This window comes from Thamnophis elegans, chromosome 3 (assembly GCF_009769535.1).
Source record: "Thamnophis elegans isolate rThaEle1 chromosome 3, rThaEle1.pri, whole genome shotgun sequence".
Classification (NCBI taxonomy): domain Eukaryota; kingdom Metazoa; phylum Chordata; class Lepidosauria; order Squamata; family Colubridae; genus Thamnophis; species Thamnophis elegans.
In genome coordinates this window covers 37,967,792-37,995,202 of record NC_045543.1, presented here as the reverse complement: position 1 = coordinate 37,995,202, position 27,411 = coordinate 37,967,792, and the positions used below count along the sequence as shown (strand labels likewise).

General features: G+C 38.9%; 2 protein-coding genes across 2 annotated transcripts in view; both read left to right on the top strand.

Moving 5' to 3' along the window:
* The first annotated feature begins 474 nt into the window (after nt 1-474).
* LOC116506766 (cytochrome c oxidase copper chaperone) lies at nt 475-6,748 on the top strand. Its single transcript, XM_032214666.1, has 3 exons — nt 475-626; nt 4,501-4,618; nt 6,463-6,748. Exons 1-2 carry the CDS (start codon nt 502-504, stop codon nt 4,583-4,585), a joined length of 210 nt encoding a protein of 69 aa, XP_032070557.1. The 5' UTR covers nt 475-501; the 3' UTR covers nt 4,586-4,618; nt 6,463-6,748.
* Nucleotides 6,749-11,290: 4,542 nt separating this feature from the next.
* Nucleotides 11,291-27,411, top strand: part of POPDC2 (popeye domain containing 2) — a 30,315-nt gene continuing 14,194 nt past the window's right edge. Inside the window, exon 1 of the mRNA XM_032212735.1 lies at nt 11,291-11,781. Within this exon, the coding sequence (XP_032068626.1) occupies nt 11,291-11,781 (491 nt within the window). The remainder of the gene's footprint in view (nt 11,782-27,411) is intronic.

Sequence of the window (27,411 nt, the reverse complement as noted above, 5' to 3'; positions counted from 1 at the left end):
ACGGGCATTACCTCAATAAAAGCATATATTTCAAGAGTGCAATTCAAACAACGAAGCTGGTATTTGAATCTATACAGTAGTTCGAAAGTCCACCTGACCTAGTTGACAGCTCCTTAGAGAATAAAAGAAAAAAGTAAGGGAAAACGGGGGGAGGGGGGGAATCATAGATCAAAAGGAATAACAAACTTAAAACTAAAAAACTAAAAGGATTTATTTGCGGCTCGGCTATTTCGGGGATCGTTAGACACAATCTGCCGTAAACAAGTTGATCAGTAGTTTTCAATGCCTCGTTGGCCTCCATCAAAAGAGGTTTCACCGCATTAAGAAACTTCTTCATCCTCTGCTCGATCTTGGCTTATTCTGCAGTTCACGGTTTACATATATGGAACATTGGCGATGTTACGTCACAAACGTGGCTGGGAGTATCGTAACCTAGTGGCGACGGCGGAAATCTGAGATTGTCCTTCCCCGTAGGCTTGTGCGCATGCGCAAATAGAAGGGATGTCGAACCTGGCCTCCTGCGATCCGGCGGGTCTCCAAGCCCCAGCTCAGGCGGAGCAAAAGCCGCCGCCTTCGTTGAAGCCGTGTTGCGCCTGCCCCGAGACAAAGCAGGCGCGCGACGCTTGGTGGGTAACGGGGGGTTACGGGAGAAAGGGCACGTGGGTAAACTAGGGAGCTCGCCGTGACATGTGGGAAGCGTGCGTGGGCAGCGAGGGACAGTTTTGCGCGTCGGCAAACGGTATCGAAGTAGCCGAACTACAGAAACAATCCCCCCCCCCCGGGTGTTTTTAAGCGCTTCTTCCAGTCTGGCCCAACGTCAGGAAATGGCTAGTAGGTGGTTTGTCCCAGTTGTTCCCTGATGGCAGCAGTTGAAGGCTAAGTTTCTCCTTTACAAATGTTTTGCGAGTGTCTTGCGCAATACCACAGTCTCCAGCATAAAGAGCAGAAATACAGCAAGGGGATATTCTGCTGTTTGGTGAATCTATGTGTCTATGCCCTGTTTTGCTCCCAACCAAACCAGAGGACTAATCAAGGGAAGAAGTTTCTCTTTTCTATATGAACCCAGATTTTAACCTCTTCCTGCAAAATTGCGGAAGTCTCCCAATCTTTCCTGAAGCAGTTGTACTAGTGGTTTTTATTTCCCTTTAGCCAGAATAAGATCTCTATGTTCCTGGACAGAAACTGCTTAATTCCAACAACTGCCAGTTTAAAAAATAATGGAATTAAATAATCTGTCTTCTCACTGTCCCAGACCTCTCACTATCTGGAAAAAGAAGCCTGCTAGATGCAGAATTATCTCCTTTTAATCTCCTCTAGAAAAAGGAAGGCAGCTACCACCCATTATTTTAAAAGGTGATTGAGAAACATATATATTTCTATATATACATCTACATCTCTGTCCGTCTGTCCATCCATCCTTTTATTTTTTCCAGTTTTATTGGTGTTCTAGGACAAGGGTTTGTAACCTCCAGTCCGTGGACTAGCCCCGCTCCGCAACATGCCAGCAACCAGTCCACACAAACAAACAAAGCCTCATTCACAGGATGCAGGCACCATGTAAAACCAACCCCCTCTGGGCTGTGGAAAAGTCTTTCTCTGTGGAACCTGTCCCTGGTGCTCAAAAGGTTGGGGGGGGGGGCACTGTTCTAGGAAGAAACTTCCCAGTTTCCTAAACCCTAAAGTTTTAGGAGGAACTGGTAAAATTAGATATATTTCCCCTTATCCTTTAGCATCACTAATATTTGCATTGTTTTGCTTTTGGGATTGTAGTGCACTAACTGTGCTGCTTCATAAACAATAAGGTCACTTTGGATAACTATTTGCTAAAGAGTTGTGGGCGGCTGTGAACCTCTTTGGCATTGTTTGCTTCATTTTCTTTCTTCAGACCTCAAGTCCCACTCTCTTCTGCTGTTTAATACAACTTGCTTCCATGTCTTAAATTTCTTCATGTTAAATTAATTTTATTCATTTCAGAAATCTAGAACTGTATAATGATTCTGGATATTGTTTCTGTGTATATGTGTATGTTTTTAAAAATAAAAATCCATATGTTGTTAGGGTGGCCCAGGTTAATGTTGAAAAATATTTTACAGTTGATTTTTGTTATTTGTAGGTTCCATATTGCAGATTTATCTTCTCACTAAAATGCATTTGCAAAATCAATACTCATGATGCTTTTGAAACCATACTGAAGAACAAAAAATTGAGTCACCCAACAAATGTTCCCAGTTGGTATTCACTAATTCAGCAACTTTATAGAATGCAACTACTGCATATAACAAGAATTCTCTATAATGGGGAAATCAACTGAGTGTGAAGTATTCTATTAAAAATGAGGCCTTTGTTAGCAACCATGCCTAAATGTCAGCAATTCTGTAAATCAGTGTAGCTCTTTGGCAGCTATTTTGAGGTGGTCATTGGTACCTCCCAAGAAAATATTTCAAAACTCAAAACAGATTGAGTTTTTCAAGTTTGTTTGGTTTTTATTCAATTTATAAAGCCATTTATCTTACACATGTGAGTAGACATCTCGCAATAAGATAAAACACACAGTATATAAAATAAAACACAGCAACTGAGCATCATAAAACAATATCAAGACAGGAAATGGACTCTGTCCAATGCCCAGGGCCCCACACTTAGGCATCCAGTTTTCAGGGCCTTACATAAGGTCAGTAGAGATAGGGCTAATCTAAGGAGATATTGTTACAAAGGGCAGGTATCGTGGCAGAAAAGTCTCTGTTGCTGGGCTCTTCCAGTCAATCCTCCATGAGTGGTGGTACCCAGAGCATGCCCTTCTGCTGAATGGGGTAGAGATCATTCAGGACAGATGGGTCCTATAAGTAACCCATAAATTGGGTTTAAAAAGGTCCCCATAGCAATTACAACTATCACTTCTACATGTTTTGGTCTAGTGGCTTACATCAATATTGAAGTAGCAAAATTTTTATCCAATGGAAAATTCTGAACCATCTTCAAGCTTATATAAATACATTAAGTTGATAAATCCTGGAAGCAACTTGATGCATCAGTATCCAAAATCAAATCTGTTGCTGCCATACTAATTTAAGATAGTATAATAAACTTTTGCTCAAGAGTATGTAGACCTACACAACAGGTAAGCCCATCTTGCATACACTGTTCAGGGAAAGTATAAAAATAAACATGTAATTCATACTAACACCTGTGTTGGTGAGTTCTTCAACTCATAGTAATTTAATTTCACTAGGGTTGAATTGTGTTTTATTCAATGTTACATATAATTGAGTGAAAAAATTAAATACTCTTTTCACAAAGTACAAAAGCAACTGAAAGGCATTTTTTCAGGTGCAAAAAAGAGCCAAAAAGAAAAGGAACAAGAAGCCCCTCTTCTGTACCAGTCTCTTCAAATCTTAAAATGGTTCTGCTTTTTCTGTTTGCCAGTGATGATGATGTTATCCATTCTGTCATGTCCTACTCTTGGCAATTCTATGGGCCAGGTCTCTCCATATCTTCCAATCTTGTACTACTTTTTTTAGTACTATGCTCTGGTTAGTGTCAGCTTTGATGGTGCCCAGCAACCTTGTTCTTTGGCTTGGTTTTCTTTTGTCGCTAAACTCTTCCAAACATAATTGCATTCTCTAATGAATTTCCCTGCATGATATGGCCAAAATAAGTGAGATGCACTTTTGTGATTTTGTCTTCCAGTGACATGTCTGGTGTTACACGTTCTGTGATTTCCTTATTAGTACCTTTGCTGTCCAAGGAATATGTAGGAGCCCTCCAACACCATAGCTCAAACAAGTTGATTTTCTACCTGTCTTGCTTTTTTAAGGTCCAAGCATAGGTAGCTACAGTGAACACAATAGAGTGGACTAATCTACATTTGGTTGCCAGACTGATGTCCTTGCTTTTTCATATTTGGCTCATGTTTATCATTGTGCGATCCATTGCAATCAGATGTTTTGTTTCCAGGCTCCATTCACAGCTTTGAGTGTACTGCGATCCTAGGAGGGTTGTTTTTTTTTCACACATTCTATCTCTTCGCCATCAATTATTATTTTGAGGTTTCCTTTCCTTTCAGTGGTCATGAGTTTGGTCTTTTTGATGTTTAGAAAGAGACCAAAATTTTCACTTCTTTGATTTTCTTGATCAGAAGTTCCAAACTTCCTTTGCTTTCTGAGTGGAGAGTTGTATCATCAGCATATTGAAGATCATTGGTATATCTGCCTCCAATTTTTACTCTGATTTTTGATTCTTCAGGATCTAGCTTCCTCATGATTATTTAAGCATAAACGTTGAATAAGAAAGGAGAGAATACAACCTTGTCACCAGTGTATTTTATATGCCAGTAAAGCAATTAAAATAAGATCTGACTGTATTAAATGACTTGGATAAGGGAAGGAGAACAACTTGGTAACATAGTAGTATTACAGTTAGTCAGAGCTGAAGTCCAGTGCTTATCAACTTAGTTGAGGCCTTGATTTGTGAAATACTTAAAGAGGAAATGTTGTGTTGCAGCATCATCGAAAAAGGAGAAGAAAACTGTGGCCATCTTATTGAAGCTCACAAGGAGTGCATGAGAGCTTTGGGTTTTAAGATATGAACAAGATGAGTCATATATTGGAATCTCTCATAGGTAGGTGACTAAATTACTATTTACCAAAATGTGACTTAATAAAAAAAAATATGGGAAAAATATAATTTTCTAGCAATTTCCACTGCATTTGTGAGTATAGAAACTTTTATGGGTGCGAAACATGCATAATCTGTAATATGTGTAATGTATATTCTTCCTGTTTCCAATTTGTCATTGAAATTTGTTTTGGAAATCTTAATTTTAGTTTGAAAATCTAAAATAGCCTTGTTTTGCTGCAGTGAAACTAAATAGAGTTTCTTCTTCTCTTAATCATATTTTCTAGCAATCTTTCTTATTTTCCTTTTTAAGCCTAAAATTCTTTAATTTCTCCAGAAATATAGATATCCTAATTTATGGATGAAATAGCTCCTTACGTTTTATTTGTTCTATTTCTACTAGTTGGAAATAGGACTTGGCACAATTAAATGGAATGAGCCAAGTATTTTTACTAAGATCTGTTATTTTTGTAGGGGGAGTATAATATTATACTTTTGTTATACACATATTCTACTTAATAACACATAAATTCAAGGTTATCATCAATGGTACATTGGCTGCATCCTCACAGATTGAGTCACTTTTAATATACACTTTAGGAATATAAAAAGGGATTAAGAATATGTCATCAATGAATTTTGTCACTTTTTGTCTGCAGGAATATGTTCCAAAAATGCTATTTTCCAAAGGCTTAAAAGCTATTTCCCAATAACAGAGTATTCTCATTTTTATTTCTATCAACAACAAAATGAAAAGAGATTGTCCTACACATATCTAATGACGTATGATAGCCCCACCATAGGATTCACATCCTGCTGCTAATTTGTGAATTTAGAAAAACCTGAAAATATATTAACCATAAAGAAAAAAAAAATCAATTTATGCCCCCAGTATTCTGTGGTCCTTCTTCTATTTTAATTCTAACTAATTTATACATTGATTTTTTTTGGCTTGTCAGAGGCCTGCTTCTTCCCTTTCTCCATTGAAGAAACTGCAGGACCAATCTCCTGTGTTATCCTAGTTGTTGCCATCTTTTTGCTAAATACTATAGAAATACTATAGAAAATATGTTTAACTTATATTTTTTGTCCGCTAAAAACATTTGCATACTGCTTCTAAGATCTAAGGCTCCACACAATAGGATTAATTGGAAAAATGTTCGCATGCATAGTCCAAACCATTATCATATACACATCAACCATCAATTAAAGTAACAAGCTCATAAAATACCACATACTGCATGGACCCTCAATTAACATAGCATACCCTGCCTTAACCCAAGGGCAGATACAAAGAGTAATACTCTCTCCATGAAATGGAATAAACTTTGCAAGATTTGTAAGAATGGTAATAAAACATGTTAAATGTTTGACAAAAACACTACAAGATTTTTTATGTTCCTTTAAAATCTGGAGGGAGGGGTTGGAAAGGGAGGAGAGTCATTTAACTTAAATGTTCAAATGCATGATCATTTTTTCTGTAAACAATAACAAGATCCTGAATATGATTTGGGTTTGAATATATACAAATAAACATAAGAATCAGAATTTTTGATGATTTCTTTCAGCAATTAGCAAAAATTCTGTGTATAAATTTTGCATCATGTAATAAACTTTTATAATACATTTTATGTTATGAAATGTTTTATAAAATTTGCCAAATTTAATTCCACGGGAGTCATGGGTCCTGGATTTGGGATGCATTCTGTAAGTCAACCTATTTGATGTACCTCAAATGGTTCAGAAATTGTTGATCTATGATGCACTTAAATTAAAACTTACGGGAAGGAAAGTTTAAGTAGTATATAGTTAGTCAAATTGTTTCTTTTTTTTTTCTTTTTCTTTTAGGTGATTTACTGTGGATATTTGGAAACTTAACTTCCACAACTGGTTGAATTGCTTTTTGATGTTTTTGTATGAGAAGATGGAGAAAAATATTTAAAATAAGTTTTAAAATCACATCAATATATTGCCTTAATTGATTCTTTGAATTTGGAAAATTGTGATAATAAATTATTCTTAGTATTTAAAGTTCTAATTTAAATAGAGGATTGTTTCTTTCCTGTACATAAAATATTATAAATGCAAGCAATAAAGCAATTTGGTCTGAATACAGGTAATTTTGTTGAATTAATACACTTGTCTGCATAGATTGAGTTTTGTTCAGTTTCCTGAAGACTATTAAAGTGGCAGAATAATTGCTCACATCTTAATTTAAAAGCATGAAGGATTTGGAAAAAGCCATTTAAGTCATCAAGTCCAGCCCCCTGTTTAGTGCAATAATACAAATTAAAACATTCTGTCCAGTTTCTAATAGAACAAGCAAAGAAGATTTGACCACCTTCTCCCACCATTAAGAATTGCCTAACATTTTACTGGAATCTCCTTAAGTAAGACAGTTATCCCTAGCCACCAATCTGGAGTAATATAAAATGGACTTTGGTAGAGGACTGCTGAATTTCAGTGTTATTTAGGGAAGAGACTCCATAAAAAAGGCACACTACCTAGCTTCCATCAGATAGCAATATTTAGGACCTACTCTCTCTGACCTGGTAGGACCAATAGAAGTTCTTAGGGAAAAGTATAGACCAGGGGTCTCCAACCCCAGGCTGCAGCCCACTATCGGATCACAGCCTGTTAGAAACTGGACCATGCAAGCAGTGGACAAGCTGTCACGTGAAGCTCCACTTGCATGAGCAGTGGGCCCATGCGCTTGGATGCAAAGCTCCGCTTTTATGAGTGGAGGACACTTGAGCAGAGGGAACTTGTACTCTTGCAAAACTATTCACACAAGCACTCTGCATGAGTGGAGCTTCGAACGCCTTCCGCTTGCATGCAAATGGAGTTGTGAGTTTGCGCCTGTGCCTGACACTCACAATTCCCCCTCCCGGGCCTGGAAAGGTTTGGAGCGCTGAAATAGAACTTTAAAGCTAATAAGCAGCACTTTGTTTAGTACCCAGAACAAAACTGAAAGCCAGCGCAGCTTGCACAGCAAAGGTGTTACATGGGCTAACTTACTCTGCTGCTGCATTCTGGATCGGTTGTTCTAGATGATCTTTAAGGGCAGCTCCCTGTAGAGTGCATTGAGTAATCCAAACACATTCTCACAGACATCCAGGTTGCAACAGCTGTCTAAAAGGACTTACTTTCCTTCATACTTCTTTAAGGCAAGCAGTTAAGAGACTATAAATACTAATATACCCTGATCGAGTATTCTGACCCTGTACTGTATCTTCAAGTCACATTAACCTCCTTTATAAACCTTGAATTTTTGCCTGGAACTTAATGTTATCAGTTGCCTGGTCATACTCATTGAGGCAGCTCCTGGTAGCATTGTTCTGGAGGCCTTCACCAGTGTGAGAGGAGAAGTAGAATGGCCCATTATATATTTTTTGCATGAAAAATTGCACTATGACAATACTACCCTTTACCTTTTCTGGGCAGTACTTTCTTAATTGAGAGTGATTACAGTTAGCCCAAATTCCTCCAGTTGCTTTTTGTGCCTAAAATAGAAGTTGTGGTCGTCTCATTTCTAATCTAGTATCTTTTAAGCCCCATAACAAAATGGTACTCTGACTAAAACTAGCTTGCATTAAAATATTCCCCTATTCATCCGAGTATCTTTGGAAGTCATTCTGCTTCCTTCAGGTTCATATACTGATTTGTAGACTAAAGCTGTTATATCATCCCATGGTCATCTGATCGACATTCAGGTGCTTGTCAGCCTGCCCACACTTAGGAATTTTGAACACATGCTGGCAGGGACTCTTTGAGTCCTCCACCATCTCTGCCCTTTTGACCATCATGCAACTGGCACTCCTTGATCGTGACAGCAGCACTGGTGCTGACCAAATGGCCAGGGTTCTCAGCAATCTCAGCCTGCTGCCCCTGCTCCCAGGCTTCTACTTCAGCCTAGCGCCACTACCAAGGAGACCCACCTCAAGCCCCATGCCACAACCGGCCACCGCAGCACCACAGTGCAAAGCCCCAGCTGTGTCTGCCACTCTGTACTTGGTTCATCTTGCCAACCCTGCTGTCTTGCGCTCTGCTCACCCGAGCAGCCCTGCACTCCATTTGCCATGGCTGTCTAGCCTCCCTGCTGCTCAGTGCTCCATTTTCCACACCATCCAACTGGCACTGCTGCCCTGTGTTCTCCTCACCCTACAGAGGTAATGGAGTATAAGGCAACCAGATGGGCAGAAGATAGGCAGATGATAGAGATTCTAGTCTAATAATTCCATTATTTCCTGAGGACTTCCTTGATACAATGCACTTCTTTGATTACAGAAAAGACACACTACATTTTGGCACTCTGGAAACCTTATGAACTTTTTGCATAAAAATGGGGGGTGGGACTTTATAGTTTTCATGATTAGTCAGGATAGATTATAGACAAAAAGTATGATGTAACTTAGACAGGTTAAATAAGTGAAGAACATTTGAAGCTACTTTGTATCTTTTTTCTTTCCTAATTCAACTTTTTTCTCTTTTTTTGCACTTTTTGTTTTCTCTTTGCTTGCTTTCTCTTTTTCTTCTTTATAATACTTTGCACTAGTTTTTAATCTTTTAAAAACATTTTAATAAAAAATCATATAAAAATACCTTGAGCTATTTTATTTTCGTTGTTTAACTTTCTTGTTCTCCTTTCCCCAACTGCAAGCCTAAAGAAATATTTATGTTTTTATTCTTGTTATTTTGGCTCATGCTGCCAAGCAGTAACAAATTATGAAGATAATATGTAATTGGATATATTTGATGAAACACATGCTTATGACCTTTCAGTGGGATTGATAAGGAGGATGTACTTCTAAGGGTAGGACAAACATTGAAATTTTAAATGGGTTTAAAATTCTCCCAAGTGCTGATGAATTTTGGTTTTATCAAAGTTCACCCAATAAATGCAGTGGGTACAACACTATTCTTTTTAATTTTTTCCCCAACATAGTTTGCAATTTCTTTTAAATCACAGTTTAAATAAATTGGTAAGTAAAAGTTTGCATAAGTGGAATAGCTGAAAAAGATTAGCATTTCATATAAAAGTCACTTCATCTCACTGCATTGGAAAAAGAATACACTGGTGCCATCCCGAAGCAATTATCACAAAGTTCTGATAATTAAACAACAATGACGAAACAAACTTTCCACTGAGTACAGAACAGATTTGACAAAAATTATGCAGTTATGGGTAGGGAGAATTGTTCCTTTTGTACTGTGCCAGAGTGCTTCAAACCCGGTTACTAATATGTTTGTTTGAATTAGATTTAATCCAAAATTCGATTTAGAATTAGAGAGAGAAGAACGCATACTGGAGAGTAAAGAAAGAAAGAATATGGTATGCACTATGCAAGATGCAGCACATTCACAAACCTTGCCCCTATTTCTGGACCCATGTTGCCAGGATTAGATTCAAAGTATTTCATAGAACAAGGGAGCCAGCAAACCTAGAAAGTACTATAAAGACAATATTTTCTTTCTATAGCTGATATTTACCCAAATGGAAGACAACTGAATATAAGGTACACCAATTCAAATGGAAAATTGGACACCAAACTTCTTACCTGCCTCATTTAATGTATTATCAATTAATTGAAGACAATCTTCTCATTTTAATCATAAATTACTTGGGGTGGGAGAAACCAGCTTCAATTTCAGAAAAGGAATTGTCCTTCCCTAGTTTTCTGCTGATATTTTCTTAAGTATCCCAGCTGTCTGCCTCTTCTGTATTATTATATACCACTCCCTTTTTACAATCTTATAATCCCTTAATTTGGGGTAGAGTCTGAGTGACTGGATAAAGCTGAGAGTTTACTGGCCTTCCTGACGCGGCACAGAGTTCGCAGGAGATAGTTTTTCTTGTTGCCCTAGGAGAGAAATAATTGCCACTACTTCGAATTGAACCCTCAACCTTCCAAGTGGGAGGTGAGCGTCTTCACCACTAGGCCACCATATCACTCTTTCGGTATGATGGTATAAAAGATACTTATTCAAATCCCTTTTGGTCTCTTAATTTATAGCTTATAGTTGTAATAATGAACTCCCCCTTCCCCCTTCTCTATGTAAAAATACTCTTGGTGATAAAAGTGTATCTGAGAACAAACTGAAAACTCTGTGCAATATTCACAAACAATACTCTGTAATCTAGTTCTCGGAGTTATCTTAAGTGGCAAATGTCTGGCAGCTCTCTCTTCCCGTTCTAGCCTTTGCTTCTTGGATTTCAATTCCAAACATGGTTATCTATGTAGCGCCTCTCTCTTCTTTGCATGCCTTAGTGCTATACATTCCAAATTAAACACTAGTGCCCTCTGCTTGTCTTCCCCACCCCTTTAGCCCTCCCTGCTGCTCTTTCACTGTGTCTATTTTAATTTATTTCAAGGCAGGGGAGAAAACAAGCTGCAAACTCTCTTAGCTACTCTTGAATTTTCCACTCCAGTTCTCAAAAGGTGCTTCCAGGATTGAATTTCTTATGCTTCTACAAGTTCATCAGCATCAAGGTCTTAAATCCCACGAGGAACACTGGGTATTGCAATTTGTGGAAAAGAACTTCACGAGTTGTTGGATGCAAATACATAATTTGAGAAATGTCCCTCTAAAATCTCCATAGAGGTGTAGGAATAGGAATTGGTTTCTGTGTATTCCGTTAATTTCAAAGTGAGTTAGGTATAGAAGTTACAGGAAAATGAATGAAGAAAATACACTTTTGGATCGGATAATTTTTAATCCGGTTTTGTGTGAGAACTGGAAATACTTTATGGAAGGAGCAGCCTATCACCTCGCTAATTTATTCTTCCTCCTTGGCTATATGGGAGGTAGTGGAATCTTTGGTGCCATCTATATTTTTGGGTTGTTGTTCATTGGCTTTCTTTGCTCTGTTGTATGGGGATGGCTCAACGCTTGTGGATTGGACATCGTCATTTGGAATGTGCTTTTATTTCTGATCTGCTTGTTTCAGCTAGCACATTTAATTTACCAACTCCATAAAGACACATTTTCTGAAGAATTTGATCTCCTGTACAAACAAATTTGCCAGCCTTTGCAAGTGCCTCTCCAAACTTATAAAGAAATAATCAAGTGCTGTGAAGAACAGGTCTTGCCTTTGGCCAAAGATCAAACCTATGCTGTGGAGGGCAAGACATCCATAGATCGTTTGTCCTTCTTGCTGTCTGGCCGGTAGGTCTCTCTTTCTTCTGAAAATATCCCTTGTGATAGTGGTGCTTTTGAAGACTACTAAGTGGCTTCAAAGGATAGAGAGGCATAGGAACTGCATGCATTATGGAAGAAAACCCCATTTTTTCACCCCAATCTACATATGAGGATTTGCATAAGAGTGTGCATAGTCATTATTTCTGAGATTGGCTTGTTTACCTGAATAAAATGGGGAGGGAGTGCATATGAGGAAGCATTTGATAATGTGAGTTATCATTTTCAGTATGTATTTGTACAGCGCAGAAACAAATTTTAAGTGTACGGCTTTAGCCCTCTTAATTTTAAAATACTAATATAAAATATAAAAGGAGGGTGATAAGTGGGAAAATGAAAATTAATGGGCTAAGGCCACATTGCTTCTCTGTTGCAAACTGACTCTTCCAAATTTAGGAAGGTTAATATATTGTGGATATAGGAGGCAGAACATGGGGTGATTTACAATACATTCTCAGTTATTTAACAGCAATAGCAAGAACTTTATCTTCACTCTAAATTGTTGAATGGAAAATATTTCGCATATTAAAAGGATTTGCTTGTTAGTTAGAAAGACGATTAGCTTTATTTCAAGTGAAGAGTTGAACAATTGCTGAGCTTAGAATCCTTTAATTCTATTTCCTCTCTCCAGAATTTTTTTTGGGGGTGGTGGTGTTTCCCTGTTTTTAATAAAAAACAAAGTAGACCCTCCTGCCCTGAAAATTGTTCATCCTATTTATAATCTTTGAAACTGAATATAATGTATGTAATATATGAATATATATGTTCACAAATGGCAGATTTTTTTTAAAAAGCTTTAAAAGTAATAGGTTTTATAGAATCATATTATTTAGTGAGACATTTCTAAAGTAAATAACGAGAGAGATTGGCCCATATTAAATGCATGTCTTCACTACTAATCCCTACTGCCACAGAGTATTATTTATTAGAAAAGATACAGCTTCTAAAATATTTTATATAAAATATAAAAGTCCCCTTAAAAGAGGAGGTGGAGTTGCACTACATGTAAAAGACCATTACATTGCTACAGAAATTCATGAAACTAAAGGCGAAAGCCTCCTAAAATGCATATGGGTCAATATAAAAGAAAGAAAGAATGATATGGCCATAGGTGTACACCACAACCAAGCAGAAAAGAATAGATATACTTTTTGCTAACAAATTAACAAATATTTGTAGGAAACACACTACAATGGGGGACTTCAATTATCCTGATTTCAACTGGAAGACTAATTCTACACTAAGTGAGAAATTGAATAGGTTCTTGACAAACCTAGGTGACAACTTTGTTGTCCAAAATGTAGAAAAGGGAACTAGAGGGACAGCTGTACTGGACCTAATTCTCACAAACAGAGAAGAAGCTATAAAGGGAGTTGAAACTGCAGGGGCGTTGTGTGAGAGTGACCATGTCATACTGGAATTCAACATAATGTAAATACAAGCAATAAAACACAATCATATCAGAGTCTTAGATTTTAAAAGAGTTGATTTTAACAAACTCAGAGAAAACTTTGGAAAGATTTTGGATGAAAAATTTTGGATGAGAATCCTAAAGGGGAAAACAACTCAAGAAACTTGGGAAACTGAAAAATATGATCATAAAAGTCCAGTCCAGCACAATACAACTGAAAAAGAAAAATAAGAAATCCACAAAGATATCTCTGATAAACTAAAGGACAACAAAGGCTAGTACAAAAGGGACACATAACTAAGGCAGAATATGAGCAGATAGCCAGAATCTGCAAAGATAAAGTCAGGAAAGCAAAGGCTCAGAATAAAGAAAGACTTGTGACAATAAAAAAAAGTTTTTTTCAACATATAAATAACAAGAAAAAAATCAAGGAAACAGTCAGCCCACTAAAGAGAGAAAATGGCAAGGAAGTAACAGGCAACAGAGAGAAAGCAGAGATGTTTAACTCATTCTTTGCATTGGCCTTCACCCAAAAAGAAACTATAGCACAACCTATCAAAAACATCTGTAAAAGACAGACTAGAAATAAAAGTTAAAATAAGCTTTAACTGAACAGGTTAAAGGTTAAACAGGTTCTGAACTGACAGAACACCCATCTGATCTTGATGAATACAAATCACCAGGACCCAAGATGACTTAGATGAAGGAATAGAAAGGGAACTTATCAAATTTGCAGATGACACTAACCTGGCAGGAATAGTGAACACCCTAGGTGATAGGCTCAAGATCCAAATGGTTCTTGACAGACTTTAACACTGGGCCATAACTAGCAAAATGATATTCAATGTAGAGAAAAGTCTTACACTTAGGCAAGAAAACCCCAAAGTACACATATTGTGAGAAACCAGGCTTAATAGCAGTAACTGTGAGAGGGGTCTTGGAGTCTTAGTGGACAACCTATTAAATATAAGCCAACAGTGTGCAGGAGCAGCCAAAAAAGCCAATTCAATCCTAAATTGCATTAACAGAGGGATTCAATCAAGATCATGTGAGATACTAATTTTATTTTATTTTATTTTATTTTATTGCACTTATATGCCGCCCTATTCCCGGAGGGACTCAGTGCGGCTAACAAATCAAAGGGAGGGAATACAAACAAGGGGAAAAACGACAAACAAGCAACAACAAAAATAATTTAAAAACAATCAACAGCCATACAGTTCGAGCGGGGGCGGGAACTCGTCAGCCCCAGGCCTGTCGGAACAGCCAGGTTTTAAGGGCTTTGCGGAAGGCCTGAAGAGTGGTGAGGGTCCGAATCTCCACAGGGAGCTCGTTCCAGAGGGCCGGAGCAGCCACAGAGAAGGCCCTCCTCCGGGTGGTAGCCAATCGGCATTGGCCGGTAGATGGGATTCGGAGGAGGCCTACTCTGTGGGATCTAATAGGTCTGTTGGAGGTAATTGGCAGCATAATATCACTCTAAAAAGCCTTACTAAGACCACACCTAGAATACTGCATCCAGTTTGGTCACCACACTATAAAAAAAGATGTTGAAACTCTAGAAAGAGTTCACAGAAGAGCAACCAAGATGATTAGGGGACTGGAGGTTAAAACATATGACGAACAGTTACAGGAATTGGTCATGACTAGTCTAGTGAAGAAAAGAACCAGGGGAGATATGATAGCAGTGTTCCAATACTTGAAGGACTGCCACAGAGAGGAGGGGAGGGGATCAAGCTATTTTTCAAAGCACCTGAAGGCCAGACAAGGAATAATGGATGGAAACTGATCAAGGAGAGATTCAACCTAGAAATAAGGAGAAATTTTCTGACCATGAGAACAATCAACCAGCTGTGGGAGCTTAATCACAGGAAGCTTTCAAGACTGGACTGCCATCTATCAGAAATAGTGTAGGATCTCCTACTTGGGCATGGGTTGGGCTAAATGACCTCAAGGCCCCTTCCACCTCTGTTATTCTATTCTAATATCCTTTATATCATTACTACTTGTGTACTTATTAATTACTTTTTCCTAGTTTCTGAATAAGTTCTTATTTTAGATCTTGTCATATTTGTAACATTGTCTAATTGTAGTAACTAGCTATTTTATAAATAAAACAAACCAAGTCAGAAGGATTTCATCAAGTGAAGGTTGATATTAAAGAATCAGGCAAAAAAATGATCAGAAATAATCAGATTGCCTTTCCTTTAAAACAAAATAAAACTTAATAAGAAATAGTAAGAATATATTCTGAAATTTGCTTGCAGAAAAAGGCATCCAAATCTACCAACATGTAGTCTTACTGTGGCCCAGAGATAATGTGTTTAGATAGTGAAAGAAAAGCAAATGCCTGCAATAGAAATGCAGGAATTTGGGGATCTGTTTGATGCTTGCTAAAAAAATTATTGCTAGAGTCATCAAGAGTCTCTGGCAAAGAGGCTTCCTGGGGGCGTGGCCTGTTGCCGAGGAGGGCTCCACCGAGCTCCTCAGAGATCTGGTCTGTATATCTAAATAAGATCATAGATAGCACCCCTTTTTGGCTAAGAAAGGGGCAGGGAGGATAGCTCCGTAGACTAGGGTCTATTCGTAAGCCACAGCCTTTTTCTTTTTTTGGCTGTGGAAGAGATTAGATCCAGCCGAAGCGGAGCTTTTATCTCCGGCCAGTTCTTCTCAGCTGCCTTTTTTTTTTTTTGGCAGCCCCAGACAGGCTAGCCCCCCCCAGGACAAAACAAAGTTTTTTTTCAAGCTAGATTTGATACGGGAGGGTACCACCCCTGTGAGATTTATGCTTTTATTACTATCTTAAATACCAGCACCATTCGTCTTAAAGACTTCTTTGTTTAAATAGACTTCAAAATGGCGATTTCTCTCCGTGGATGATTACTGGATGTACTTAGCTGGGCTTATCTTTCTGCAGACCGCTCCTTAACAAAATAAACTCTTTTTCTTTGGAAATAGAGGGGAGCGAAGCGCTGCTTACTTGTTTATTTATTATGGCACCCAGATCAAAGAAGCGTCTTGCTACAAATGTGTCTAAAGAATTTAAAGAATCTTTTTTGGAAATACAGCCTTTGTCTCCTACGCCCTCTACTGGAGAAGTTTTAACACAGGAATATCTCTTTAAAATCTTTAATGCCTTTAAGCAAGAACTTAAGGAATTTGTATTGCAACTTTATGATGATCTAAAATCTAAAGTTAATCAAATGAAGGCGAATACGTTTGCAGCCGTGTCTGCCCTGTCAGATTACTCTGCTGAAATAGAGAACAAATTGGAAAGTCTGGAGAAGGCTAATTTTGATTTGACTACCAATATTCAAATTTTACAAGAAAAAATTAGAAATAACGAAGAACAGCTTATGATGCTAAATTTTGATAGGAAGGCATTTTCAATAAGAGTCAGAGGATTCCGTGAAAAGCAGCAAGAGAATTTGAAACAGACCTTTGCTGAAGCCTTCAGCCATGCGCTGGGAAGCCCGGGACTTAACTTTGATTGGCAGATTCGGAAAATCTATCGCCAGAACTCATTGATAGCGGAACAGCGACAGCTCCCGAGGGACATAATTATACATTTCTCTACAAAAGAATCTAGAAACGCGATTGTGCAAAAGTTTCATAATAACAGTCTCCGAGTTGATGACCAGGACGTGATTGTCTTCAAAGATATACCTTTTCAGATGTTGAAAGCAAGAAGGGATTACACTTTTTTAACTAAAGAGCTTAGGAGTCAACAGATTCGATACAGATGGGAGGCCCCTGCCGGCATCACGGTTACATTTGAGAATCAAAGATTTCGTCTTAACTCTGTTTCGGAGGCTCAAGATTTCTATTCTAGGATTCTGAAGGCGGGACTTCCTGACGCGCTTGGAAGAGAGGAGAGACAAGCAGAAGGAGAAAGCAAACGGCTGGCCATGCGGCTGCAAGATGGAGGGGGTAGCCCCTCCTCCCTCGGAGAAGCAGAAGAACGCAGATCGAGAATTTAGATACTTCAAAAGACTTCCTAAAGTTGAGGACTGAATGGGGGTTTGAGACCTCTCTCCGGTAGAAAAAGTGGACTAATTTTTATCAGAAGGGAAAGCTGGGTGAAACTACTTTGAGCTAGATTCTAAAGTAATGTTAGCATAAATTTGATAGTGGTTAAAAGAATGCGGAATGATTTATGTTGTTTAAACTTTGTTAGAGGGGACTATTTTAAAATAGAAGGTTAACTGACTCTTGCTGAAAGTATTATTTGAATATGATCCATGCTATTTAACTTTTATTTGAAGGGAAAGTTGGTTGTAATAGTTCTGAGTTACATCTCAAATAAACGCTAGTATAAATTTGATAGTGGTAAATATTAGACAAGCATGAGATGAGGGTAAAATGCATGTGGAATGAACTACGTTATTTGAGGTAAATATCAGACAAGCAAGGGAAGAGGGCAAAATTTATGTTGTTTAAAGCTTATTAGAACAGGAAGCCGCTTGGGATTATCTTAAGATAACTGTAAAAAGAATGCGGAATGATTTATGTTGTTTAAACTTTGTTAGAAGCGACTACCTTAAAATAGAAGGTTAACTGACTCTTGTTGAAAGTATTATTGGAATATGTGGAATGATTCATGCTACAAATCGCTCTGAGTTATATTTTAAACAAATGGTAGTATAAATTTGATAGTGGTAAATATCAGACAAGTGGGGGATGAGGGTAAAATACATGTGGAATGAACTAAGTTATTTAAATTCTATTAGAAGGGGAAGTTGGTTGGAATTATCTTAAGATAGAAATTGATTCCTGTGTAAAGTAATATCTGATCTACGCTGCTTAACTTTACTAAGAAGGGGAAATCTGGTTAGATTATTTTGAATTACTGTTTGAAAAAGGGGTAAAGAAAGATCATTTACGTTGTTTAAATTTTACTAGAAGGGAAAGTTTGATTACTTGTCTGTAAAGTTATATTTGAATATATGGCATGAACCACGCTGCTTAAATCTTATTGGAAGGGATCATGAGGTTTAGGAAGGGAACGGGAGAGCCTACAGAAGGTCGGGGTAAATAGCAAAGAAGTAAGAGATGAGAATAAAATATAGATAGAATGATTTATACTATTTAAGCATAGATAAAGATGGGGGGCTGAGATCAACACGAAGAGTGGTTTTTTTTTTCTTTTTTCTCTTTTCTCTTTTCTTTTTTTTCTTTTTTTTTTCTTTCTCTGCTTTTCTTTTTTTTCTGATATATTACTTTTATTTTTTAATCCATATGTATACAAGATATTTTAGATAGAAGGTAGTGCCAGGTGTGGGCCCTGGGAAGCCGGGAGGATTAGGGATGGGGATTGTGGGGGGGTGGGGTGGGGGGGTGTTAATATAGTTTTAATAAGAACAAGAATGTATTTATATACGGTGGTTCTTTTTTTTTTATTATTATTATTATTATTATTTTCCTTGGTTCACTTTACTTTTATCAGATCAAACAATACTCGAATAAAGGCATACACCAAGGAGGGAGGTAGAGGGAAGGAAGAGGGAGGAGTAAGGAAGGAGTAAGGGGAATGTAAGGAGTAAGGGGAATGTAAGGAGGGTGTCTGGGGAGTAAGGGGAGAAGGAAGGTTTGAGGGGAAAGGGAAGTAGGAGGGGAGTGTTAGAGGGAGAAAGGAAAGTTGGAGGGGGTAGATGGGGTGTATGGAGGATGCAAGGGTTAGGTGGGGTTGTGAATGATGAGTTGTGTTTCCTTTTTATTTGTTCGTTTTATTCCCTTTTTCTTTTTTTTTCTTTTCTTATAGTAAATACCCTGTATATAAATGATTGCAAATGGAATGTGAAAATTGAATAAAATATTTTATACCTAAAAAAAAAAAAAAAAAAAAAAAAAAAGAGTCTCTGGCAAAGAATAAAGAAAAACAGAGCCAGGAACTTATTTTAAAAAAAAACACTTTATTTTTATTCAAGACGACAAAACGTGCAAGATTGCATACAGCATCAACAGATAAAGCATTCATTTACAGTAACTATTTAAAGCCTCACAAAATATTAACTGCAATATAACATGGCTGAGACAATGAGTTGTATTTCTTAACTTTTCTTACACACTTCTAGTATTACCATCTTGCTTTTGTGATTTTTCATGTTCTACAAATACCTTCCATAACTCTTTTAAAAAGACCTACTAACCCCATATATCTAAAACTACACCTTCAAACTTCATTGAAAATCTAGCAGACACTGTTCCTGCTGTTGATGCAGCTTACAGTTTCACTTTTTTCTCCTCCCTCCCTCCCTCTTTTGGAGATGCATCATACTTTTGATTGTATGGAACTTTTGACCAATCAAAATGCCCAGCTCCTTTTTGGATGCATTGTTCCTACCAGAGGTGGGTTTCAGCCGGTCCAGTCCGGTACGCACAGACTGGTGCCAGAAACCCAGCATGTGTTTGCATACTGGGGCCTCCAGAGGCCCGTACCGGAACAGTCCCTCCCCTGCTTGCTGCCCCCACCCACCCGGTTGCTGCTCTCTTGAAGTTTTAGAAAAATTTTCATTGAAATGGAAAGTTTAAAAGAAGTTGATTAATTTCTGTTTATAAAGGTCATGTGGTGGCGGTGCGCTGGCTGCTGACCAACCCAGCACCTGACCAGGTTGGTACAGTGGGGCTGTTCTGGAGCATTTTCCAGCTAGGAAGGGGCATCAGGAGAAAGCGGGGCTGCCAAAAGCCCAACTGCAGCGGGCAAGGGGTCATGAAGGAGCGGCCGCCCAGCAGAACTGGGAGCATCCCCATTCCCTAGGTTGGTGGGCTGGTGGAGAGTTTGCATGGACCTGGAGGTAGCAGGGAGGCAGGGGTTGAGGCTGCCCTGGGCACCTGCACTGGGCGGCAACCTGCCACCTGCAGCTCTCGGAGAAAGAAGGCAGGGAAGCAAGCCCCGGGCCTCCTTACTCAAGAGCTGGCTTCATGGATGGCCAGCCCCTCCCACTAGTGCGCCCTTCACTCGCCTTCCACCTGGAGGCTCTGCCAGCAGGGCACCTCCCATTTCGCCTCCCACGAGACTGGGTGCGGAGGAACATACAGTGAAGATGTGTTCATGTCTACTATAACTATCATCACCAGCAGCAACAGCAGGGTAGCAGTAGCGGCAACTGCTGGTCTCTGTTTCTGTGGGTGTAGCTGCTCTCTGCTCCCTGTGCTTTGCAGCCTGACTGGAGATAAGCACCGCTGAAGTGGCGCTTTGCTTGCTGCAGCAGCTTGGACCCCAGGGAGGTGGGAGTAGCGCTGTCCAGGTTTGGGGAAAGGCAGCTGAGGCCAGGCTGCCAGAGCTGATCCTCCACTGACCCCTAAAGAAGAGGAGGTGGTGGATGATTTGCCCGTACAACCAATCACACAGAATGTGTGACACCACTGGTTAAAAAAGTAATACAGGATTTAATTTCCACTGGTGTAAATTAGTTTTCTTAATTTAAGGTAGATAACATAATGGAAACTGGTTAGGGTTATGTTATTCTTGAATAACATAACCCTCTTGAATTCCAGATCATATTACCTCCCACTATCATAGATCCTATGGAAAACCTACTATGTTTTTCAAAATGTTTTCTGGAGAAAAAATGCAATTTATATTTGCATATATTTAGTGATTAGTTATTTTCTACAAAACTTTCTATAAAAATGTGAAATAGGAAAATCTATACTTTATATATTATCCCCCCCCCCAAGCCATTTACTGTATGTTGTAAAAGCTGGCAGCTTTTCATTAACTTTATGTACTTCTCTAAGCTGATAATATCATAGAATAACAGAGTTGGAAGGGATCTTGGAGGTCTTCTAATCCAACACCCTGCTCAAACATTCATTCATTGCACAGTTTAGCCTCCAGATTTTTATCATCTTTGCTCCTCTTCTCTGCACTCTTTCTAGAGTCTCAACATCAGGTTTTATACTCTTTAAATAAAGTTTTATTGTCTCAATCCTTTATAATTAACCAAGTAAAGCTAAAATTATTACATTTTTGTTTATTTATAACTTTATTTTTAATAACTTATTGTATTATAACTTTTTTTCTTCACTGTTGTTGTAGAACAAAGTACTTGAGAAGGAGACTGGATAGCTCCAATCATACTAAGAATTAGGAGTAATCATGGATATAACTGAAATCTGTTGAAGATGATGATGATAATAATAAATAACAACCTTAACAGCTGTTAGGTCCTTGGTTAGAACTGTTATATTTTTACCCAGACCATGAATCAAATTGAAGATTAACAATAGCAACACAACACCAATAATAATAACAACCACCCAGTGGTGTGATGCAGCCAGTTCGCAGCAGTTCGGGAGAATCGGTTGTTAACTTTCTGAGCAGTTCGGTGAATCTGCTTTTGTTTTCCCACCTTAAGGGATTAATCCTGTCAGGAAGGCAGGAAGGAGACGTTCTAGTGTACTTCTGTGTGTTGTTTCTAGCCTAATCTTGCTTATCTTTATTGCCCCGCTTAAGTATTTTCAGAAACTACCTCTGGTTAAGCTTTCTTACATTCTAACAGCTGTAAATCATTCTCAGTATGCCCAGACTTTCTATAGCCTGAACAACTTCTCTGGAGTTTTTTTTCCCCCCTTTGCTGGTACTTTTATTCCGGGGCTTAACTTTTTTTTTTAAGGGGAAGGGTTGTTTGTGTACTTCCAACATGGCTGAATCCCCTCCCAGCCACTCCTTGCCTCCTCTGTGCCCAATTAATGGTGGGAGGGGGCGATTGCAGGCTTCTTTCTTCCCTGGATCCGTAATCTTCTCTAAATGGAGCAATCTACTAGTCTTTGGCTTCTTTGTTTGTTTATTACAAAAAAATGACTTTGGGAGGTCTCCCCTCCCCCAACTGAGGGAAAAGCAATGAGATAAGTGGTTAGTGAACATGGCAGTACCTGAAGGCAGCTTAATAGAAGAGAAAAAACTGGAAATGATAACAAAATACAAAGACCTGCAAATAGAAATAGAATGATTGTGGAAAAAGCAATCAAGGTTGTACCAATAGTAAAAGGTGCCTTTGGTCCAATCCCAAAATAACTGAAGCATCACTTTAACACCATTGGCATTGACAAATTCACCATCAGTCAACTGCAAAAGATGGTCTACATCCAGCGACAACATCTGTAACACTATCAAACATCCACATCTGCCTATCCCAGATCCTTGGAAAGGGCTCGATGGGTAGACAAAAATGCCAAACCCAGTCTGAACATCTGATTGACTGCAAAAAACCAATAACAATAATAAAAATTTGTCCTTATGTTTCCAACCTTTAGCAAAAGAGGTGTACCTTAGTGTAGCTCGGTAAAAATGATTTTCAGGATTTGAACACAACTCCCAAGAACTTGAAAATATGTACTTATCATGAAATGGGCTGCCTTTCAAACCCAAACATTGGGGGAATGGGATTAATCCATTAAACCTTTAAAAGAAAATTATTGATGATAAGTAAAACATTAAGGAAACAACAAAAAGCCTGTTGGGTGTTAAATATATGCCAAGAATGGAAGTCAAAATTTATGGAAAACAGAGACAAAATGCCATAATATGTAACACATTGAGACTTTGAATTTAAATGGGAGAGGCTTTATAGAATACAAAAATGAAATTATTTCTTAAATATTGTTAACAGGGTTAAAGCAATGATACTACAAGTGGAATTTATCTAGAAAGATATTGAAGTAATAGCCGAACAGATCAGTGGTGGGATACGACCGGTACACCCCGGTATAAGTGTACCGGTGCCTGCTGGGAGCACCGGGTACTGTGGTCCTGTGCTCCAGAGGGCCCACCCGCTCTCCAGCTCTCCTTACCTCTATTTGAGCCGACTGGGGCATTTGCGCATGCGCACGGGGCATATGGTGCCTGCACAACGCTCCGCCGAGTAGCTGGAGTGTCACGGGTGTGGGTACGCATGCGCCCGCTGCACGCGTACACGTGGTGGACATCTGGCCCCGTTGCAGCGTACCAGTTGCAACAGGAGCTGAAACCCGCCACTGGAACAGATGCTGTGACATTCCCTTCCTCCCTCTTCAACACATTATTGTAGCCCTTGACAAATTTATCAAGAGTGATGGAGGAGGTGATGGCAGCTTGGTAAAAACAAACAGGTCTCCCTTACAAAAATAGTAATGGAATGATTCTTCAGAACAAGCACTCTGTGGAGAAGAAAGGTATTCCAAGATTACATGACAGTTTGGCCCCAGGCCCAGATATGCTATAAAGAAAAGCTTGTTATCTATAATAGAGCCATGTTGGTGTAGTTTTCATATGCTGTAGCAATATTATCTTAGAAATAGAACTTACAATTTCCACATATAGCAGGTGCAAGGTGAAGGTCAGGTTGAAATAACTTCATAAAAGTCCAAAACATGCACAAAACCAACTAACGTGCTAACAAAATTTGAAACTTTCATGGATTATCAAAAAAAAGAATAAAAACAGCATGTTCAGCATCTGCATTATTGGCTGAACTTAGTTAATTTTAAAGGGTTCCAATAATGGACCTTTGCTTCCTTTGAACACGGAAGCGTAGGAAAAAAAGAGCAGAATCAGGAGGCTCAACTTAAAGACCGTAATGTCAGGACAAGTCTCACAAAATATGTTGTGCCTTATTATCCTAGTGGACCACTACTTACATATGAGCCAGTAGTTTGCTGTAGTGCCAAAAAAGACAATGCATCAACAGATGAGCTGTGGTGGTGCAGTGGTTAGAATGCAGTACTGCAGGCCACTTCTGCTGATTGCCTGCTGCCCACAGTTCAGCAGTTTGATTCTCACCGGCTCAAGGTTTACTTCCATCCTTCCGAGGTTGGTAAAATGAGGAGCCAGATTGTTGTTGGGGCAATATGCTGATTATGTAAACCACTTAGAGAGGGCTGTAAAGCACTGTAAAGCAGTATATCATTCTAAGTGCTATTGCCATTGCTATTAAGATCACAAGAAGTGATAAAACCACTATTCTACACTGTAATGTGCTAGTGAGGACACATTTGGAATACAGTTCCGGTCACCACGATACAAAAAAGGTGCTGAGATCTTAGAAATAGTGCAGAGCAGAACAATAAAGATTGTAAGGAGTCTGGAGGCTAAATGGTATGATGAATGGTTAAAGGGAACTAGGTATATCTACCTCAGTGAAGACAAAGATTAGAGATTGATATGATAGCTGTATTCCAGTATGTGAGGGGCTGCCATAGAAAGAGGATGGGTTGACTTATTGTTCAAAGCTCCTGAGGGTAGAACAAGAAGCAATGAGTGGAAGCTCATTAAAGATAGATCAACCTGGAACGAAGGAGGAACTTTCTGACAATGATAACAATTGAACAATGGAAGAGATAGAGGTTTTCAAGAAAATATTGAACAATCATTTGTCAAGATGATCTAAGGTCTTGTGTAGTAAAAATCCCTACAATTTAAAGCATTTCTAAAACATCAGCATGAGCGCATAATACAATTTACTACAACATAGTGAGTACAAATGACAAGATGTTAAAAATAAACCTAAGTAATAGAAACAAATTAATAAAAATACTTTAAATATGGAATATTGAAGTTCTACCTTTTTGGTTATGAAATAAATGTATAAATATGTGTTTCTTCCAGAAGAAATATGTGAGTGAAAATGTATATTGGAAGTATGATAACATTTCAGTAATTTATTAAACTGCCAGGCTGTCCAAATTGTATACAACCAAGGAAAGCCTTAGATATCCTGCATAGAGAACTGGCAATTGAAAACAACTTTGTGAACTCTCCTGGGGGTGTTTGGGTTCTGACCGGAGAGTAAAGAACAGATGAGATTGTCTTCAGGGCAAAAGAGACTTATGTTGGCAGATAGAGATCTGAGGATGGAGTTTGAATTACTGCCAACAGGTCTGCAGCAGGTCAACAGGTCTCCAGTAGACAGGCACAAGTTTGTTCTACAAAAAGGGTTGAATCTTCTCCCCAGTATTGCAAAGGGCAAGACACTGAAATGGCTGACAATGTCAGGATCTAATATACCCTGTTCCAAATGAAGAGCTCTATCAAGCTCCCACTGCTGCACTGGGAATCCCCAAGGGCAGAAGGGCAGAATGTGATAAATCAGACTGAAATAAGTCATGCTGGATCCTGACTTTCCCAGAAGAGACAGTCATCAAGAAGGATCATGGTAGCCAATTACTAGAAAAATAAATTTAATGCCAGAAATACAGCTGCAGTAAACGGGTCCTGAAAACCAAGGGAATTAATCCAGTTTCTGAGTTACACGCTACATTTGAAGCGCAGGACAGTCTTTCAAATATCACTTTTAAAAATCCGGATGGTGCTGTTTTATGGATTTTAGGTTGTTGAAGGTGTCAAAAGAATAATTTGGAGTTTCAACTCAAGCCGGGGTAGCACAAGAGTAAATAAAAATGAAATCCAGATAGCTGTGAGGAAAGAAGAAGTATTTATTTCCAAAAGCAAGGAGGTTTGCCTTGGGAGCAACTGCAGAAAAATGGGATATAGCGAGATTGTTTTATAAGGGAGCTTATCCTGAGTATGGAAGTGCATACATGCTGATCTAGGGTGACATTTGAGAAGCATGGTAAAGTTCTTTTTTAATTTACTGTATTTTCTGTTTACAGACCTTCTCCTTTGATATGTGGATTAGGTCTGGATAAGTTATTTGGGAGTTTGAGGAGATTTGAGTAAAATATTTTCCCCCATTTGCTATTTTTACTTGCTAATTTAGTTTCACCTTGTCTGTCAATTATCTAGAAAAGAAGCTGATTCTCAGTCCATTGTCGATTCTGTAAAAGTTCAAGGAAGATGGAGATAGTATAAGGAATAAAATACAGTGTTTCCTCAAGAATACAACCTACCCTGAAAACAAGCCCTAGCCCAATTTTCACACTTGGGTCTGATATAAGCCCTGCCAGCAAATAAGCCCTAATTAAGCCCCACCCACTGTCTGGTTGTATGAGGTGGGGCATAGTGCATGCGTAAAAATCAAGCTAGGGTAGGGGTAGGAGGGTGGAGCTTCCCACTGCCGCCAGGTCTCCCATGCTCTGACACCTGTTGTGTTGCTGCCAAACTTCTTCTGTGGTCACGTGCGGCTGGACGCTATGTCGTGCATCAGGCTGGTGTCTCCACTTTTGGCAGGATGTTGCATGGCACATTGCGCCAGTGCTGCCACTTGCGGCAGAATGCCATGTGGCACATTGCGTGGTGCTGCCACTTGCACACACAATGGTGCAACATGCCATGCAGCCTCCTGCTATGAGTGGTGGCACCGGCAGGACAAGCCACATGGCATCTGGCTGCAAGCGGTGTGAGCAGCTGTAGAAGAAGACAGGCAGCAGTGCGACAGGTGTTGAGGGGTGGGATGCATGGCGGTGGTGGTCCTAAGGTAAGCGGGTAAGACATCCCATGAAAATAAGACCTGGTGCTTATTTTGGGGCCCAAAAGAAAATAAGACCAGATCTTATTTTGGGGGAAACATGATATATTTTGAAATAAAACTTCCCACATATGCCATATAACATCTGGGTGAAAAAAATTGCTATAGACCCTTATGGCAGTAAACATATTCTTGCTTCCTTTGGAATAAAAGAAACTGTGTACAGCTTTAATAATATGATTAGTAGAATTTGTTCACACCCAACTTTAGCGTGTTGAAACACTGTACATAAGGTATCTAAAAGTTAAAACTTGGCCTCCAGTATTATTTTTTGCCATATCTCAGTCCCTTTTTAGGAGTGTGTGCAAATTAGCAGTACAGCCAAGTGAAACAGAGGCAGCCTGGAACAATAGCAAAGCCAAGTGAAGTCACAAGATTAACCTTTACTTTTGACAATAATGTTTTAATTTAGCGATACTGGATGGTGTTCTGGAATTGGTTTGTCATTGTGATGAAATGCAGAAAACTTTTACCAGGTATGTATCCTTAATCATACTGTTCAGAATTCATTCTGTGGAAGGAAACCAAGGAGTCTAGTCAGCCTGAATGCAAAATATTTAAAATCCCTCTTAAAATTCCTAGAACAATGTAAGAACCAAATATATCCTTGAAAATTGATGTGTTTTTTCCTGGAAGCATTCAATAATACAATGCTTATTAAAATCCTAAGGCAGGCCTGTCAAACTGGCGGTCTTGGCTGGATACGGCCCACACAGGCCATGCCTGGGCCTGTGCAGGCAATACCAGTGGTGGGTTCCTGCCAGTTCTAACCTCTTCTATAGAAGA

Bases quoted from the DNA above. Each gene is read 5' to 3' on its own strand.
- LOC116506766 (XM_032214666.1), top strand. From the start codon at position 502: ATGTCGAACCTGGCCTCCTGCGATCCGGCGGGTCTCCAAGCCCCAGCT. The intron at 627-4,500 runs GTGGGTAACGGG...GTTGTGTTGCAG, and splicing joins AAGCAGGCGCGCGACGCTTG to CATCATCGAAAAAGGAGAAG.